The sequence below is a fragment of the Rana temporaria genome, chromosome 3 (genome assembly GCF_905171775.1).
Source record: "Rana temporaria chromosome 3, aRanTem1.1, whole genome shotgun sequence".
Lineage (NCBI taxonomy): Eukaryota > Metazoa > Chordata > Amphibia > Anura > Ranidae > Rana > Rana temporaria.
Genome location: NC_053491.1, coordinates 337,908,752 through 337,928,313, shown reverse-complemented (window position 1 = coordinate 337,928,313; position 19,562 = coordinate 337,908,752). Strand labels below are relative to the sequence as shown.

The window sequence follows — 19,562 nt, the reverse complement described above, 5'->3', positions numbered from 1 at the left end:
TCCAGACATAGGTTTGTTGCTGGAGATATTATCAGTAATATAACAAGCACACCTATTTAACAGACTTGGGGTGGATACATACACTATATTGTCAAAAGTATTGGTACATGTGCCTTTACACGCACATGAACGTTAATGGAATCCCAGTCTTAGTCGATGGAGTTCAAAAATGAGTTGGCCCACCATTTGCAGCTTTAACAGCTTCAACTCTTCTGGGAAGGCTGTCCACAAGGTTTAGGAGTTTGTCTATGGAAATGTTTGACCCTTCCAAAAGTGCATTTTTGAGGTCAGGCACTGATGTTGACCAAGAAGACCTTACTTGCAGTCCCCACTCTAATTCATCCCAAATGTGTTCTATCGGATTTAGGTCAGGACTCTGTGCAAGCCAATCAAGTTCCTTCACCTCAAACTCACTCATCCACACTATATTGCTAGAAGGACCACCCCTCCAAATCATTTGGCGGAGGGGGGTTATGGTGTGGGGTTGTTTTTTCAGGGGTTAGGCTTGGCCAGTGAAGGGAACTCTTAAGGCTTCAGCATACCAAGACATTTTAGACAATTTTATGCTCTCGACTTTGTGGGAACAGTTTGGGGATGGCCACTGCCTTTTCCAACATGACTGCGCACCAGTGCATAAAGCAAGGTCCATAAAGACATGGATGAGCGAGTTTGGGGTGCAGGAACTTGACTGTCCCACAAAGAGTCCTGACCTCAACCCAATGGAACACCTTTGGGATGAATTAGAGCAGAGACTGCGAGCCAGGCTTTCTCGGCCAACAACAGTGCCTGACCTCACAAATGCACTTCTGGAAGAATGGTCAAACTTTCCCATAGACACACTCCTAAACCTTGTGGACAGCCTTCCCAGAAGAGTTGAAGCTGTTATAGCTGCAAAGGGTGGGCCAACTGAACACTGAACCCTACGGACTTAGGGCCTGTACACACGATCCGATATTCTGACAACAATTGTGTGATGGACGTGTTTTGTCGGACAATCCGAACGTCTGTATGCTCCATCGGACAATTGTTGTCATAATTTCCAACAACAAATGTTGGATGGTCATGCTCTCAAATTGTCCGACAACAAATGTGTTCCGTCGGATTATGCTATCGTGTGTACACAAGTCTGTCGGACTAAAATCCAAAGTACAAACACACATGCTCCGAACCAATGCTAACAATATGACAACATTAGCAGAAGTTGCCCAAAGGGTGGCGCTAAATAGCAGAAAAAACATGTCGTTTCTTGAATGTTGGCTGAAAAAGTTCTGCTGTCTGTATGCAGAACAAGTTCACGGCCAACGCCCTTCGGACAAAAATCCACGGATTTGTCCGATGGAAATCCGATGGCTGGGATGTCATTAAAGTTCATGTGCGTGTAAAGACAGGCGTCCCAATACTTGACAATATAGTGTAAATAAAGGACCTAAATAGTTACCTTTCTTGGAGAAAATGTAAATTTAGATTCTGATCCTGTTCACATAACTAAATGCCTAGGTACTGCCCGTGTGATCTCTGCCGAAGCAGACTCATCGCAGATTGTGTGGATTAATGCCTTGACTTTTGGTCTGTGCCTAAATAAAAATTTAAAAAAGAAGAAAAAAACAAAGAAGAAAAAAACAGTGCAGCGCTAGTGAATGATATTGTGCTCATATAAATTAATAATAAACAAAAAAAGTCATTCTGGAATAAACTGAAAATTTAGCCAGAATAGGAAAAAACATAAAAATGCAGATGGATATATGAAGAAAAAGTCTTAAAAAGCCACGAAACAAAGTTCATATGACTCTATCCAGTAATTTTCCTTGTGAAAGAGAAGTGGATTGTGCAGACAATGTGAAAGACTCTTGATTGATGTGAGGTAAGCTGTCACCAATACACCCGTGAGGAAGGATAAGATTGCCTGCTTACCAGATGAAAAGACTGTTTTGCATCAGTCTAATAGGGCCTGTGGGAAGTCTGGTCTCCCAATACCTTAGCCGTCAAGATAACCACGGTATAGCTCAGCATACAATCCGAAGAGTCATAAACCAAAAAAAAAGAGAAGAAGGACCTCTCATAGCGTATAACGTTTAAAAATAGAAGAGGGTTTAATAAAAATTGCACTTACAATTAGGCAATATAAATACAGCATGGATAGCAAAACGTCTCCGATCTCTTGTTCCGATGCTTCTCGCTACTCGGTCAGGAAAACACAGCCGGCGTTCAGGACGGAACGCGATGACGTCACGGCACCCTACGATCGTTTCGTCGCTAATGGACTTCAACGGGGGAGTAAGCCGGATGTTGACGTCAGCGCGCTAGGTGTTTAAATACCCACGGGTTCCATGTTGGAAAACTCGGGGAGAGTCCTCATAGTGACTGAGGGCAAAATATTTGAGTAGCGAGAAATGGAAAAGTGTTCTAATCATGTTGTACATAACGTATTATATTAGTACAGAACGCGGGGGTGTTTAATAACTGGTAGCGGAGCATCGAATAATGAAAATAAGATCGGAGGTTAACAATATATGCAAAAAGATTTGTATCATAAATTTGCATAATCATAAAAATCAATCTATATTTAATTAGAAAAGATCTATATCATAAAAATCATCTATATTTAATTAGAGAAGATCTATAAATTAATTTAAATTTTGATAATGATTATGATAATTAAAATTGGAATAAAAAAATTAATAATAAAAAAAAAAAAAAAAAAAAAAAAAAAAAAAAAATTTTATTATGAATTATTTAAAAAGCAGTTTATATCCCAATCTACGTTAAGTCCGAACGGAATAAAAGATTTCATAGAAAAAATCCAGCGAGTTTCGAGCCTAGATATGGCCCGAACCATATTAGTACCACGCCAATGAGGACGAATGTTATCTATGGCAAAAAAACTTGTCCCCTTTAATTGTCTCCCATGGAATTTATCGTAATGTTTCGAGAGGTTATGTTTAGGGAACCCGCTTTTGATCCTGCCCACATGCTCACTAAGACGTATATGCAGTTCTCTCTTAGTACGGCCGATATATTGCTTTGAGCATGGACATTGAATCATGTAAACAACGTATTTTGTTGAGCAAGTCATAAATGAATCTATGTCATAAATTGTACCAGTAGCTGTTGATTGAAAATTAGTACATTTCCGTTCCCTAAAGGAATTTACCTTGCAGATATTACATCTGCGACATGGGAAAAAAACCTTTAAGGGACTGGAAAAATGACATAGTTCTTGGTGGATCTATAGCATTTGGTGCAATTTTTAGCCTTAAAGCAGGTGCCCCCTTAAAAATCACGATTGGATTATCAGGGATAAGTGATCCAATAATCTTATCACTTTTAAGAATGTCCCAATGCTTTTTTAAGATTTTTTTAATTTAAAAATGCTGATTTGAATATTTGGTAGTTAGGGACCAGCTAAATTTTTCTGAAGGAATAGGGTTCTTACTACTGTTTTTTACCAATAAGGATTCTCTATCCATCTGTTCCACCTTTCTCATGGTTTCGTTAATCAAAACTTCTTGATATCCTTTAGTCAAAAATCTTTGTTTCAGAACGTGTGCTTGTTCATGGTAGTCCTTAATATCAGTGCAGTTCCTCCTTATGCGTTGAAATTGACCTTTAGGTACTGCGGCTAACCATGAGCTATGATGACAGCTTGTGACAGGAATAAAAGCGTTCCTATCTGTCTCTTTGAAGAACGTGTTGGTAATCAGTTTATCTTCTTTTACATAAATGTTTAGATCCAAAAAATGGATGTGGGAGGTGCTAATATCATATTGAAGAGAAATACCCCTCGTATTGGAATTTAATTTAAAAAAGAATTCCTCAAGTGATGTTGTGTCTCCCTCCCATATGACTAACACGTCATCTATATAGCGTTTCCAAAGTCGTAATTGTGAGGGTGGTTGATCATCAATAGCTTCTCGTTCCCAATGAGCCATAAATAAATTGGCTAGGCTGGGGGCGAATTTAGCCCCCATCGCCACGCCACAGATCTGAAGAAAAAAGGTACCACCGAACCAAAAATAGTTATGTGTAGTTGCAAATCTTAACAACTCCAAAATAAACTCCTTCTGTAAGGGTGGTATATCAGATTCTTGCTGGAGGTAAAAGTCCACTGCCTGCAGACCATGTTGATGTGAGATAACCGTGTATAAAGAAGCCACATCAGCAGTGGCAAGGATATAGCCATCCTTCCATTGGACCTCTTTTAATAGATTCAAGACTTCAGTGGTGTCTCTAAGGAAAGCAGGAGTCGATTTCACTAAGGGTTGTAAAAAACTATCTACATATTTACCTATCCTGGCCGTGACGGAATCTATTCCGCTTATAATTGGACGGCCAGGGGGTTTAACTAAACTTTTATGAAGTTTAGGTAAATAGTATATCACCGGTACTCGCGGTGTGATGGGTATGAGATGGGCATGTTCTTTTTTGTTAAGAATCCCCTTATGTAGGCCTTGATCCACAAGATTGGATAACAACTTCCTATATTTTACTGTAGGATTCGAAGGTAGGGGGGTGTATGTTGAACTATCAGACAATTGTCGATTCATTTCTTCAACATACTGGGACTTGTCTAAAATGACAATCCCCCCCCCTTTGTCTGCAGGTCTAATTACTATCTCATTCCGCTGACAGATCTTCTTGATGTTAGTCTGAATAGGGAAAACACCTCTAGGTTTAGTAATTTTAAGAGACAGAAGATCTTTTGTAACCAGTTCTTTAAATACTTGTATCGCAGGAGCAACAAAGCCTGGTGGATTGAATAGTGATACATTCCTCAGATTGCTATGTTGAATAGGAGCACAAATGGTAGGTGGAACGTCGTCTGAATTGACTCCAGATCGTCGAATAGAAGATGGGGGAATCCTATGGATAACCTGAGTGCCATTTCCAATTGGATTTAAAATGAAATGTCTTTTAATATTCATCTTGCGGATGAATTTGTTAACATCAATAAAGGTCTCAAATTTATTGAGTTGATGTGGGGGGGCATATTTAAGACCGTGACTCAAAACATTTTGCTCGCCGACTGTTAATGAGGCTGAGCTAAGATTGAAAATACCAGCTAGGTCCGTGGTTTTCCTCTCTTTGGCCCGAATTCGCCTCCCCCCTCTGATGCCTCTCTGTCGTCGTACTCCTTTTTGCTCTGACTCCGTGTCATGGGAAAAAAACGAGGAGGACTAGTAATCCCATACTCCCGTGGAGATTCAATATAGTAGTCTCTCTGAACTGGGAGGCTATTTTGATATTCCGGATGCTGAGTAATAACATAATTATCTTCATATGTATCCAATTGATGGTTGGAGAGCGCAGCAAAGCGGTTTTCGAGGGGAATGCATCCTGGAGTTTGATTTCTTCCTTCAGCTCTTTGATCCCTATATCCCTGTATTGCTGGTTTGAGGTTCCAGCGATCCCGTGGATCTGTATGATAGTCTCTGGAATCATTAACTGAATTGGTGGAATTATAGGGATGAGGTCTAAAATGCCAGGTGCCTCTAACTTCTCCCCTCTGTTCTGAAGAATTCAGATGTGGCTGAGATTCTCTAGGGACATAGTAGCCATTATGAACATTGTCTCTAAAGTTAGGATCTCTCCCTGTAGGAGGTCCCTTAGGGCGAGCCCCTTGAGGAGGGCCCTGTGGATAACCCTTTTTGGTTAGTTTAGGAGGTTTGGATGAAAAAGGAGCATTACCAGTCGTCTGATTTTTGTTATTTATTGGGCCCTGTGTTGGTCCACGGGGAGGGGGTCGGTTATCAATAGAGGAAGCAGGTTGCCGGGAAGAGGCTCCACTTTCAACTTTATTGATTTCTGCATTCTCCAAATTGGTCTGCCATTTAAAGACCACCTTGTTAGAATAATCCGACAGATCGCGGTTAAATTTCTTCTTTTTCTTATTTTTTTTGGTCCAAACCTTCCTTCTCTATAATTTCTCTCAGTTGATCAGATTTGGATATATATAAATCCTGATCCTTGAATAGATTGAGTTTAGTTTTTATTCCCCCAATTTCTTCATTCAGGGATTTTATTTTATCTTGTTTCTTATCTAGAAGAAACTGGAGAAATTTAACCCCTATATCATTAAAATAGGTGTGCCAGCCCTCTAGGTCAGTCTCCCCTTTCTGAGGGGCTACTTCCCATCTGAGACTGCGGGGTACCATTTTTTTATCAACATAATGCTCTAAATATGCGATATCCCAAATAGTGTGCAGTTCAGAGATCAAAAGATTTTTAAGTCTAAGGAACAGGCCACCAAGAGCATCATTATGCTCAATACTACCATCAAAAACTCCTTCTGTGTTAATATTATATTGTGATCTGAAATCAAAAATGTCCATAGTGAATGGTGAGCAGCAACGTCTAAGTACAAAGGACAATAGAAATAAACAAAAACCAAAAGGTTGACGCTGCGCTAAATTAAATATTGAATTATAAATGTAAATAGCTGCTAGCACTAAATTGTGTACAACAACTTGGTAACATAAAAAAGAAGAAAAAAACAGTGCAGCGCTAGTGAATGATATTGTGCTCATATAAATTAATAATAAACAAAAAAAGTCATTCTGGAATAAACTGAAAATTTAGCCAGAATAGGAAAAAACATAAAAATGCAGATGGATATATGAAGAAAAAGTCTTAAAAAGCCACGAAACAAAGTTCATATGACTCTATCCAGTAATTTTCCTTGTGAAAGAGAAGTGGATTGTGCAGACAATGTGAAAGACTCTTGATTGATGTGAGGTAAGCTGTCACCAATACACCCGTGAGGAAGGATAAGATTGCCTGCTTACCAGATGAAAAGACTGTTTTGCATCAGTCTAATAGGGCCTGTGGGAAGTCTGGTCTCCCAATACCTTAGCCGTCAAGATAACCACGGTATAGCTCAGCATACAATCCGAAGAGTCATAAACCAAAAAAAAAGAGAAGAAGGACCTCTCATAGCGTATAACGTTTAAAAATAGAAGAGGGTTTAATAAAAATTGCACTTACAATTAGGCAATATAAATACAGCATGGATAGCAAAACGTCTCCGATCTCTTGTTCCGATGCTTCTCGCTACTCGGTCAGGAAAACACAGCCGGCGTTCAGGACGGAACGCGATGACGTCACGGCACCCTACGATCGTTTCGTCGCTAATGGACTTCAACGGGGGAGTAAGCCGGATGTTGACGTCAGCGCGCTAGGTGTTTAAATACCCACGGGTTCCATGTTGGAAAACTCGGGGAGAGTCCTCATAGTGACTGAGGGCAAAATATTTGAGTAGCGAGAAATGGAAAAGTGTTCTAATCATGTTGTACATAACGTATTATATTAGTACAGAACGCGGGGGTGTTTAATAACTGGTAGCGGAGCATCGAATAATGAAAATAAGATCGGAGGTTAACAATATATGCAAAAAGATTTGTATCATAAATTTGCATAATCATAAAAATCAATCTATATTTAATTAGAAAAGATCTATATCATAAAAATCATCTATATTTAATTAGAGAAGATCTATAAATTAATTTAAATTTTGATAATGATTATGATAATTAAAATTGGAATAAAAAAATTAATAATAAAAAAAAAAAAAAAAAAAAAAAATTCAATTGCTATTCAACATAGCAATCTGAGGAATGTATCACTATTCAATCCACCAGGCTTTGTTGCTCCTGCGATACAAGTATTTAAAGAACTGGTTACAAAAGATCTTCTGTCTCTTAAAATTACTAAACCTAGAGGTGTTTTCCCTATTCAGACTAACATCAAGAAGATCTGTCAGCGGAATGAGATAGTAATTAGACCTGCAGACAAAGGGGGGGGGATTGTCATTTTAGACAAGTCCCAGTATGTTGAAGAAATGAATCGACAATTGTCTGATAGTTCAACATACACCCCCCTACCTTCGAATCCTACAGTAAAATATAGGAAGTTGTTATCCAATCTTGTGGATCAAGGCCTACATAAGGGGATTCTTAACAAAAAAGAACATGCCCATCTCATACCCATCACACCGCGAGTACCGGTGATATACTATTTACCTAAACTTCATAAAAGTTTAGTTAAACCCCCTGGCCGTCCAATTATAAGCGGAATAGATTCCGTCACGGCCAGGATAGGTAAATATGTAGATAGTTTTTTACAACCCTTAGTGAAATCGACTCCTGCTTTCCTTAGAGACACCACTGAAGTCTTGAATCTATTAAAAGAGGTCCAATGGAAGGATGGCTATATCCTTGCCACTGCTGATGTGGCTTCTTTATACACGGTTATCTCACATCAACATGGTCTGCAGGCAGTGGACTTTTACCTCCAGCAAGAATCTGATATACCACCCTTACAGAAGGAGTTTATTTTGGAGTTGTTAAGATTTGCAACTACACATAACTATTTTTGGTTCGGTGGTACCTTTTTTCTTCAGATCTGTGGCGTGGCGATGGGGGCTAAATTCGCCCCCAGCCTAGCCAATTTATTTATGGCTCATTGGGAACGAGAAGCTATTGATGATCAACCACCCTCACAATTACGACTTTGGAAACGCTATATAGATGACGTGTTAGTCATATGGGAGGGAGACACAACATCACTTGAGGAATTCTTTTTTAAATTAAATTCCAATACGAGGGGTATTTCTCTTCAATATGATATTAGCACCTCCCACATCCATTTTTTGGATCTAAACATTTATGTAAAAGAAGATAAACTGATTACCAACACGTTCTTCAAAGAGACAGATAGGAACGCTTTTATTCCTGTCACAAGCTGTCATCATAGCTCATGGTTAGCCGCAGTACCTAAAGGTCAATTTCAACGCATAAGGAGGAACTGCACTGATATTAAGGACTACCATGAACAAGCACACGTTCTGAAACAAAGATTTTTGACTAAAGGATATCAAGAAGTTTTGATTAACGAAACCATGAGAAAGGTGGAACAGATGGATAGAGAATCCTTATTGGTAAAAAACAGTAGTAAGAACCCTATTCCTTCAGAAAAATTTAGCTGGTCCCTAACTACCAAATATTCAAATCAGCATTTTTCAATTAAAAAAATCTTAAAAAAGCATTGGGACATTCTTAAAAGTGATAAGATTATTGGATCACTTATCCCTGATAATCCAATCGTGATTTTTAAGGGGGCACCTGCTTTAAGGCTAAAAATTGCACCAAATGCTATAGATCCACCAAGAACTATGTCATTTTTCCAGTCCCTTAAAGGTTTTTTTCCCATGTCGCAGATGTAATATCTGCAAGGTAAATTCCTTTAGGGAACGGAAATGTACTAATTTTCAATCAACAGCTACTGGTACAATTTATGACATAGATTCATTTATGACTTGCTCAACAAAATACGTTGTTTACATGATTCAATGTCCATGCTCAAAGCAATATATCGGCCGTACTAAGAGAGAACTGCATATACGTCTTAGTGAGCATGTGGGCAGGATCAAAAGCGGGTTCCCTAAACATAACCTCTCGAAACATTACGATAAATTCCATGGGAGACAATTAAAGGGGACAAGTTTTTTTGCCATAGATAACATTCGTCCTCATTGGCGTGGTACTAATATGGTTCGGGCCATATCTAGGCTCGAAACTCGCTGGATTTTTTCTATGAAATCTTTTATTCCGTTCGGACTTAACGTAGATTGGGATATAAACTTCTTTTTAAATAATTCATAATAAAATTTTTTTTTTTTTTTTTTTTTTTTTTTTTTTTTATTATTAATTTTTTTATTCCAATTTTAATTATCATAATCATTATCAAAATTTAAATTAATTTATAGATCTTCTCTAATTAAATATAGATGATTTTTATGATATAGATCTTTTCTAATTAAATATAGATTGATTTTTATGATTATGCAAATTTATGATACAAATCTTTTTGCATATATTGTTAACCTCCGATCTTATTTTCATTATTCGATGCTCCGCTACCAGTTATTAAACACCCCCGCGTTCTGTACTAATATAATACGTTATGTACAACATGATTAGAACACTTTTCCATTTCTCGCTACTCAAATATTTTGCCCTCAGTCACTATGAGGACTCTCCCCGAGTTTTCCAACATGGAACCCGTGGGTATTTAAACACCTAGCGCGCTGACGTCAACATCCGGCTTACTCCCCCGTTGAAGTCCATTAGCGACGAAACGATCGTAGGGTGCCGTGACGTCATCGCGTTCCGTCCTGAACGCCGGCTGTGTTTTCCTGACCGAGTAGCGAGAAGCATCGGAACAAGAGATCGGAGACGTTTTGCTATCCATGCTGTATTTATATTGCCTAATTGTAAGTGCAATTTTTATTAAACCCTCTTCTATTTTTAAACGTTATACGCTATGAGAGGTCCTTCTTCTCTTTTTTTTTGGTTTATGACTCTTCGGATTGTATGCTGAGCTATACCGTGGTTATCTTGACGGCTAAGGTATTGGGAGACCAGACTTCCCACAGGCCCTATTAGACTGATGCAAAACAGTCTTTTCATCTGGTAAGCAGGCAATCTTATCCTTCCTCACGGGTGTATTGGTGACAGCTTACCTCACATCAATCAAGAGTCTTTCACATTGTCTGCACAATCCACTTCTCTTTCACAAGGAAAATTACTGGATAGAGTCATATGAACTTTGTTTCGTGGCTTTTTAAGACTTTTTCTTCATATATCCATCTGCATTTTTATGTTTTTTCCTATTCTGGCTAAATTTTCAGTTTATTCCAGAATGACTTTTTTTGTTTATTATTAATTTATATGAGCACAATATCATTCACTAGCGCTGCACTGTTTTTTTCTTCTTTTTTATGTTACCAAGTTGTTGTACACAATTTAGTGCTAGCAGCTATTTACATTTATAATTCAATATTTAATTTAGCGCAGCGTCAACCTTTTGGTTTTTGTTTATAAATAAAAATTTAGGCACAGTAATGCCCAGAGATTCCTGGGAAATGAGTGTCATCATTTCCCAGGAGGCAATGGGGTCTTAGGACAGGAAGTTGAACCACCTAGGACCAGGAACTAGATTACAAAATCTGCCTAGTAACAGCCAGATAGAAGTGAGTAAAAAAAATAAAGATTTTATTTATTTATTTATTTTACATTAAAGGCAAGCTGTTAATAGAAAGTTCATTTTTAGGGTGGAACTCCGCTTTAATTTAGGACTGAGTATTTAGATTCATGCATAAGCCCAGCTGTGACTGGTTCTCTTTACTGTTTCTGTCAGAACAATCTTTTAATCCAGTGTTTCTGATGATATCACTATACTTCGTGGTAGTGTAAGGCAGTTGTATGTTGATATATTTTATCTTCTATCTTTTAGGAGCAGAAGGAGCAGTTTTCCCAGGATCTCTGGAAACACCCTATGTTAAAGCCGAGCCATTCCACCATCTACGGTAAGTAAAACACTTAGGACAAGATGTATACAAGTCCGATAATAATGGCGCAAAAGATAAATTCTTCATTACATTCGTTGTGTAGCTGAGCCCATCCAGCCAGGTGTTGCCACCTGTAACACATTCAGTTCAGTACCACGGACAGCGCTATCTGCTCCAAAGCAAATTAATTGCTCAGATTCTCCTGAATAAAGGAAACCTTTCCATAGAGGAATATAAAAAGCTGCCATGTCTTGCGTCTGCTTCTGCAAATGCTAATTGCCTGGCTTTAAAGGGGTTGTAAAGGTTTGTGGGTTTTTTTCTAAATAGGTTCCTTTAAGCTAGTGCATTGTTGGTTCACTTACCTTTTGCTTTGATTTCCCTTCTAAATGTTTTTTTTCTTTGTCTGAATTTCTCACTTCCTGTTTCTCCTCAGTAAGCTTGCCCCATCATCCATGGGGGTTAGTCAGCCAGAATAGCTTAGGAGGAACAGGAAGTGAGAAATTCAGACAAAGAAAACAATTTTTAGAAGGGAAATGGTAAGTGAACCAAAAATGCATTAGCTTAATGGAACCCTTTTAGAAAATAAAAAACAAACTTTTACAACCCCTTTATTACCAACCCTTCTGCCTCAATACTAAACTCACAAGTGCAGAATAGTTACGCAGAAATAAAATTCTTACTTTACTTGATTACTTGATTTTACTGGACTGAATATTTGTTTCAGGTTCATGGCTCAGAATGTGCAGAAGCCATTTGGTTTGCATCACAGCCAAGCAACCAGAATTTTTTGAAGGAGATCGGCGATGCAAGCCCCATACTTCACATAAATACTTTCAAGTTGAACTGCAGGTGTTCTGGCGAGCTGGTTCCTACCATCGATATGGTTCCTTTCAGAGTGTGCAGGCGCAATCCGAGCCGACGGAAAACTCAGAGCGGGAACAGCTGTTCATCAGCTTTAGACGCGCCTGCTCCCGATTGCTGATTATACACTCTATAGTACACGCCGCTCTACACAGCAATGGCCAGCAAGGGGTGGATGGGATATTGACCAGTGTTTTTTTGATTGGTTATCCACGCCGCTCTTCACAGCAAGGGGCGGATGTGATACTGAGCAGTCCTTTTTTTGGGAATGTTTTTTCTCAATAAAATAGACGTCTCACATCCGCCCCTGGCTGTGTAGAGCGGTGTGTACTATAGAGCGCCGTGTATAAGCAGGCATCAGGCAGCGGGAGCAAGCTCGTCTAAGCTGACAATCAGCTGTTGAGGCTTGGAGATTTCTGTGGCCTCCTACTGCGCCTGCGCAGTCGAGGCAGGAACCATATAGATGGAGGAACTAGCTCGACAAGACACCGGCAACCCTCTAAATACACATATGAAATACATACAATTCAGCGGTTTCTCCTGCTAAAGGATTTGTATTTCTGTCCGTCCAGTTCTGAAATTTACACAGCCCCACCACATAGCACAGGCAAGGAATACATTGGTGACATCTCCTCAACCTAGTTTCCTGATAAGACAGTAAAAGAGCAGCAGAAGACGGATAAGGTCATATGCACACTCTACTCACTTCTCCTATCATGTTCTCTTTAAATTGGCTTCTATTATTCCTCTCCCAGTCTCAGTTCTGCCGTACAGTGGGATGTAAAAACGTTTATCAAGTCAAAATGATGCTTATATTTAAGTAAAATGATTTATTAGCAAATACATAGACAGAATAATCTTAGTCCTTTATATCTATCTGGAATTCGGGTTTTAAAAATACGTAGTTTTTTTCACTGTAAGTTCCCATCTTGAGATACTACTGTAATACAATATGTGGCCAAAAGTTGGTAGGCACCTGACTATGTGTACCTACACTATATATACCTATATGTACCTTGTTGGTCATCACATTCCAACAAGATTAAGTTTAGGTGGCTTGGCCGTATAGTGCATCTAAATGGAACTAATTCCTAATACCGATCATATTTCTTCTTGCTTGCTGTTTCATGTTTTCATGCTATAGTTCACATAGTCAAACAATGGAATCTGGTTGCTGTATGAAACTGAGCTGAAGCAGAAGATTGAGGCCTCTGTGCAGTATGCACTTGGGATCTAAGGGAAAGTTGGCAAAGATGCTTTGCATAAATAAAAATGATCATATGCCGGACCCCTTGGTAAACTATGCTTGATGAAGGTGTAGACAAATGCAGTTCTTCACTGTATGTGGCACAATGCAGCGGCATTGCAGAGGGAGAGGAAGTCCAGAGGGACACGGTTCCTCCATGGTTCCCTGGGTCACAGAGGGCAACTATCTGATTGGATACCGGCGCCCCATGTGACTTTGGTGGCCATCTTGGGTCAGGCAGAGCCTATTTAAGTCCCATGACTCCTGGGCTTGGTGCACATTCAGTGTGTGGTTAGAGTAGGGACAGGTCTCCCATCTGTCAGGGACAGTGCTTAGCATCAGGGAAAGGTTCCAGAGGAGTAGAGAAAGTGTAGGGGCACACCATCTTACCTGGAAGCCTCCCCATGTGGGTTTGAACCAGCCAGGCCACCTTCCACTCCTTGGGACAGACACTGCTGACACACCTGTGACCTTCTGCTACTGACACATCAATGTTGTTATAACCTGTAAGTGCTCCCAGTTGGGTTGCCTTCCCATTGGGCTTGATGTCTATTGCTGAACTTCAATTACAATTTACTGTATCTTTGTTCTCTGCACCTGGACTCTGAGGCCCAGATTCACAACCGAGATACGACGGCGTATCTCCAGATACTCCGTCGTATCTCTGAGTTGCGCCGTCGTATCTATGCGCCTGATTCCTAGAATCAGTTACGCATAGATTTCCCTTAGATCCGACAGGCGTAAGTCTCTTACGCCGTCGGATCGTAACTGCATATTTACGCTGGCCGCTAGGGGCGTGTACGCTGATTTACGTGTCGAAATATGTAAATCAGCTAGATAAGCGAATTCACGAACGTACGCCCGGCCGACGCAGTACAATTACGCTGTTTACGTTAGGCTTTTCCCGGCGTAAAGTTACCCCTGCTATATGGTGGCGTAAGTGCGGCGTACCAATGTTAAGTATGGCCGTCGTTCCCACGACAAAATTTGAAAATTTTACGTTGTTTGCGTAACTCGTCCGTGAATGGGGCTGGACGTAATTTACGTTCACGTCAAAACCAATACGTCCTTGCGACGTATTAGGAGCAATGCACACTGGGAGATTTCCACAGGCGGCGCATGCGCCGTTCGTGAAAAACGTCAATCACATCGGGTCATGGTTATTTTACATAACACACGCCCCTCTGTTCCAAGTTTGAATTAGGCGGGCTTACGCCGGACAATTTACGCTACGCTGCCACAACTTACGGAGCAAGTGCTTTGAAAATACAGTACATGCCCGTCTAAGTTGCAGAGGCGTAACGTAAATCGGATACGTTACGCCCACGCAAAGATACGCGGATGTACGAGAATCTGGCCCTGAGTGTTTTCTGTCACCGCACCGTGTTGCACATTCTCACAAAGGGTTCCTGTGAGGCTCCGAAATGTCGATACTGTAACTATGTAACTATGTGATTGCTAAAGAGAGCTTTGGACCTATTCTGGACATCCTTGGTGTGATATACTGTAGATTTTAATTGGTAAATTATGGACCTAATAGTTAAATAATGAAACCATTCATTCTTTTATCCCAGCATGATTTGGTACATAGATACATTGAAAATCTGATTAAAATACTAATAGTGAACATTTAATGTTTATCCATATGCCAGATCATACTGAGGTCAAATAAAAAAGAATCATTTAACAAAAACGCTTACAGGCACCCCAAGGTGTCTACACATTTATTATATTGTTAGCCTGAGCATTTATATGACCTGACAGGGTCCCTTGAAAGGCAAGGAGAATAGAAGCAGTTGTGCAAAAGTGGATGTTTCTTTTAATTACTAATGTAAATTGCAATGGATTTCCCATAAACCTGTAGACAGTAACGTTACTAAAACATTATTGCTCTCATTTCTTCAGCTGAGCATCCCAAGATTATAGTTTGCATGATGGCTTTCATTACCTCTCCATGCACTGTAGAGAGCTGAAGCCGGCTTTTACTGCACCACAAAACGGAGATTAAAGCATGTGCAAGGGTTGAAGCCCATGTTTGTGATCCCTTGGTGCACATGTAGGGGCATATTTATAAAACAGTGATGGTGATTTTAATCAAACATTCACTGGTGTGGAATCAATCATCGTTATTTTGAGTCATAGACTCACTTTCCCAAAATATGATTGCAGGTAAGATATTATGACTTTGCCTTGACCTTCCTCATTGGCAAACTTGTTTCAGTTACTTAGGATATTGAAGACAGCATAATAGCCCAGCAACTAGCATTTTCCAAAGGTAGAAACCCCTGTTCGTTTTTTTATTTGCCCTCTTTGTCCCATTGGGGACATTTTTCTTCACTTCCTGTCTCATCGTCAAAACAGGAAGTGAGAGAAAATTCCTTCAAACTAAGGAAATTCCTTGTTGTCAACAGGATCACCAGAACTAGTGTCCCCGTTGGAAGATTTCCTGTCTATTCCTGTTCTGGGGACAACCCAAAATATGCAATTTTCTTTTACTTTCACTTTGAATGATAACATTAAACATGACAAATAGAGAGGGTGAATCAGTCTAATGCCCCGTACACACGATCAGGCTTTTTCCCGGCCAAACTAACATCGGAATTCCGACGGAGTAAAAGAACATGTTCTCTATCTAAACTCCGATAGAATTCCTCGGAAAAAAGTCCGATGGGGCATAACACATGGTTGGAATTCCCAATGGAAAAAGTCCGAAATTCCGATTGTGTGTACGGGGCTTAACAGGGGCACAGACAGTAATAAAAAACCGGCGGGTGTTCTTATCCCTCTCTACTCTATCCAGAACTACAGGCGAAAAGTTTTGCCTTTTGTTATACATTAACAAAAAGAACATAAACTACAGTGACTTTATCTCTATGACTGATATTAGACAAGTGCTCTTAGCGCTGTTCATTCTTCATTGACTAATGTGTTGGGTGGTAGTCACAAGTGTGTCAGCAGATCATTTTAGTAGAAGGAGCTGAGTTCTTAGATAAAAGGTGACGGACTTATTTCACTGTAATGTGAACTTCTAATGGTACTCTAGCTCCCTCTAGTGATCAACTTGCAAACTGAAGCTAATCTTCAAGCTCAATTTTAAAGTATACATGTCATGAAAAATATATAGATACTGCTGCTCCTGAACGTCTTCTAAAAACCCTAATTGGGTGCCTTTTTGTCCTGGCCTTCATTTTTATTTAAAATTTTTGAGTCACCAGCCTATAATAAATACACAGATCAGAGTAAAGATAAAATTCCATATCTGCATGAGGCTCTTATGGCTGAAAGCATTAAAGAAATATAATCAGCAAAAAGTAGTCTTACACTTGTAGATTTCAAGCTAGACCGTGTGGATGGAGAAATCTCCCCTGCCAGCTACTGCATTTAGGCACCTGAAGCACCTGTGGCTGCCTGAATACCCAAACAGTGATCGCATCTGTTAGGATGCAGTCACTGTTTGATAGTTTTCCATCTAGATCAGTCGATTTTTCAAATCGACTTTTGACAAAAGTCGATTTGATATATTGTCCATTTTAGCAGAAATCTAAAATTCCAGCCGTGCATAGCTAGTTTTGGACAGCCAAACAGGAGGAACAGCCAGCAAATCCACATTTTTCTCCTGACGTTTATTTCAAAAACAGCGTATGATCGGTCTTGTATCTAACTCTGTAATGAAGTTAGAATTAAATCATTAAGCTATGGGTGCACTTCTGCACTTTTTGCCATGGCACATACATATATCACAGCACCATTATAATGCAGCAGGAATTAAACACTGCTCTGTTCTTAGCAGACTGCAAAGTGAGATTACCATATGCCTGCATCGGGGGTATGTATTTCTATTGGCATTTTTTTTTTTAAGTGTTGGGGTTCAGGGAGGTAAAAAAAAAAAATACTCTTTAACCACCTTTGTTTAATATGTATTTATCTGTTCTCTTTTTTTTTTTTTTTACCACAAGGATTGTTTTGTGCACTATATGCATGTTTAGTAGGAATTCAGAGCTGCATTACTTCTTATTAAAATGTAATGAGAGATCCTATGCATAACGTAAAGGAAGAACCTTCATCCTAGTGTTTATTTTGAATGATTCCAGCAAGAGCATGGTAGTATTCAGTTGTGATCTCCAGAATACTGTAAATATATGTCTAAATGATTACAAAAGATGAAAGACCCATTGTGGCAGTGATGGGGATGTCTGAAATATTATCTCAAGCTCTGAAAAAGAGAAAAGCAATGAGCTAATCACAAGATCAGGAAATTTAATTTCTAGGGATGCTTTATACACAATATATTGCCATAGGTTGTAATGAAGCCCATTCATATGTCAGTTGTAAAACCCCAAAGCTGGCAGCAGGCCAAAATGGAAAGGTTATTTTTATTATACGGTATATACTTGAGTATAAGTCAAGTTTTTCAGCAATTTTTTTTGTGCTGAAAATGCCCTCCTCGGCTTATACTCGAGTCACCTTTTTGCGCCTGATCTCCCGGACTTTGCGGACTCGGTACTGACCGGCCGTAGATCCTCTGGACCTCACTCTTCCTCTACAAGTGTGCAAAGTTTGTTGTCTGGGGGACCTACAGCTGGGTAGCACCAATTTTTCAAAGCCGGGCACCCCTTCCATACACTCCCATGTTAAACGTCAGTCTAGTCATGGACACAGTGAGGCATGGGCACAGTGAGGCATGGACACAGTGAGGCATGGACACAGTGGGGCATGGGCATAGTGAGGCATGGACACAGTGAGGCATGGACACAGTGAGGCATGCACATGGACACAGTGAGGCATGGGCACAGTGAGGCATGGACACAGTGAGACATGGACACAGTGAGGCATGGGCACAGTGAGGCATGGACACAGTGAGGCATGGACACAGTGAGGCATGCACATGGACACAGTGAGGCGTGGGCACAGTGAGGCATGGACACAGTGAGGCATGGACATGGGCACAGTGAGGCATGGGCACAGTGAGGCATGGACACAGTGAGGCATGCACATGGACACAGTGAGGCATGAACATGGACACAGTGAGGCATGGGCACAGTGAGGCATGGACACAGTGAGGCATGCACATGGACACAGTGGGGCAAAGTGAGGCACAGTGAGGCATGCAGATGGACACCCTAGGCTTATACTCGAGTCAATACATTTTTCCATTTTTTATGGTAAAATTAGGTGCCTCGGCTTATATTCGGGTCAGCTTATACTCGAGTATATACGGTAATACATTACAAAATGACTTCACCTATATATAGTTTATTTTTTCCAATAATAAGTAATTCTTACTTACTCATTATGTATACACCATTTCCTTTCTGCTTTTTAAAACTACAAAATTATAACAATATACTTCTTATAAGCAGATCCTCCTATAAATGGTACTCTTGAAACAGAATTTCATCAAAGATGCTGATGTGACATAAAGATAGCCACTAGAGGGCTCTTGCATTTGAAATATAATAAATAAGATTAAAAAAGGAGAGAGCGGGACTTTAAATGAAGCATGTGCAGGGATCAGATTACAATGGATAGGGGGAAAATAATAAATCTGGAATAAGTAATTAATTTCAAGACTTTCAAATAATGCACCGTCCATGACTATATTGCATTATTAAAGAAATTTTGTAAACAATTATATATATACTTGACAGAAAAAGCTGGGGTATTTAATATAGAAAAAAGGGTTTTTTTTTTTTTTTTTTTTTTGGGGCTATAAATTAGATGACAAACTCAAATACAGGTGAAGCAATAAACATTTCTAACCAGGTTCCTCCTTACCATCCAATCAGCAAGCCAAGGACAACGGTCTAACTATACATATTAAAAGCAGAGGATTAGTCGCACACAATTGCAAATATATGTTTTAAGCTGCAGAGCCATCGCCAAGGCTCCCTGCGATTCTGCAGTCCTAACTACACACTTTTTAAAGTCTCCTCAATGGAGGCATGTACAAACTGATGGGTGGATGAAGGACAGGTGATTGGGGGGTGTGTCCCCACCTCACCTATGCCTGATAAGAAATGAAAAAACAAAACCACAAAAAGAAACTGCAGCAATAGCTAAAATCAATGCAGACACCTGATTTAAACAATCGAGTCCCACAACTCACATGCT

The 19,562-nt window shown here is 39.7% G+C and overlaps 1 protein-coding gene across 2 annotated transcripts in view; it reads left to right on the top strand.

Moving 5' to 3' along the window:
• SGCD (sarcoglycan delta) overlaps nt 1-19,562 on the top strand; it is a 605,373-nt gene that overhangs the window by 569,012 nt on the left and 16,799 nt on the right. For both annotated transcript variants that reach the window (XM_040345086.1, XM_040345085.1), the window contains one exon: nt 11,290-11,362. In XM_040345086.1, coding sequence (XP_040201020.1) covers nt 11,290-11,362 — 73 coding nt within the window. The remainder of the gene's footprint in view (nt 1-11,289; nt 11,363-19,562) is intronic.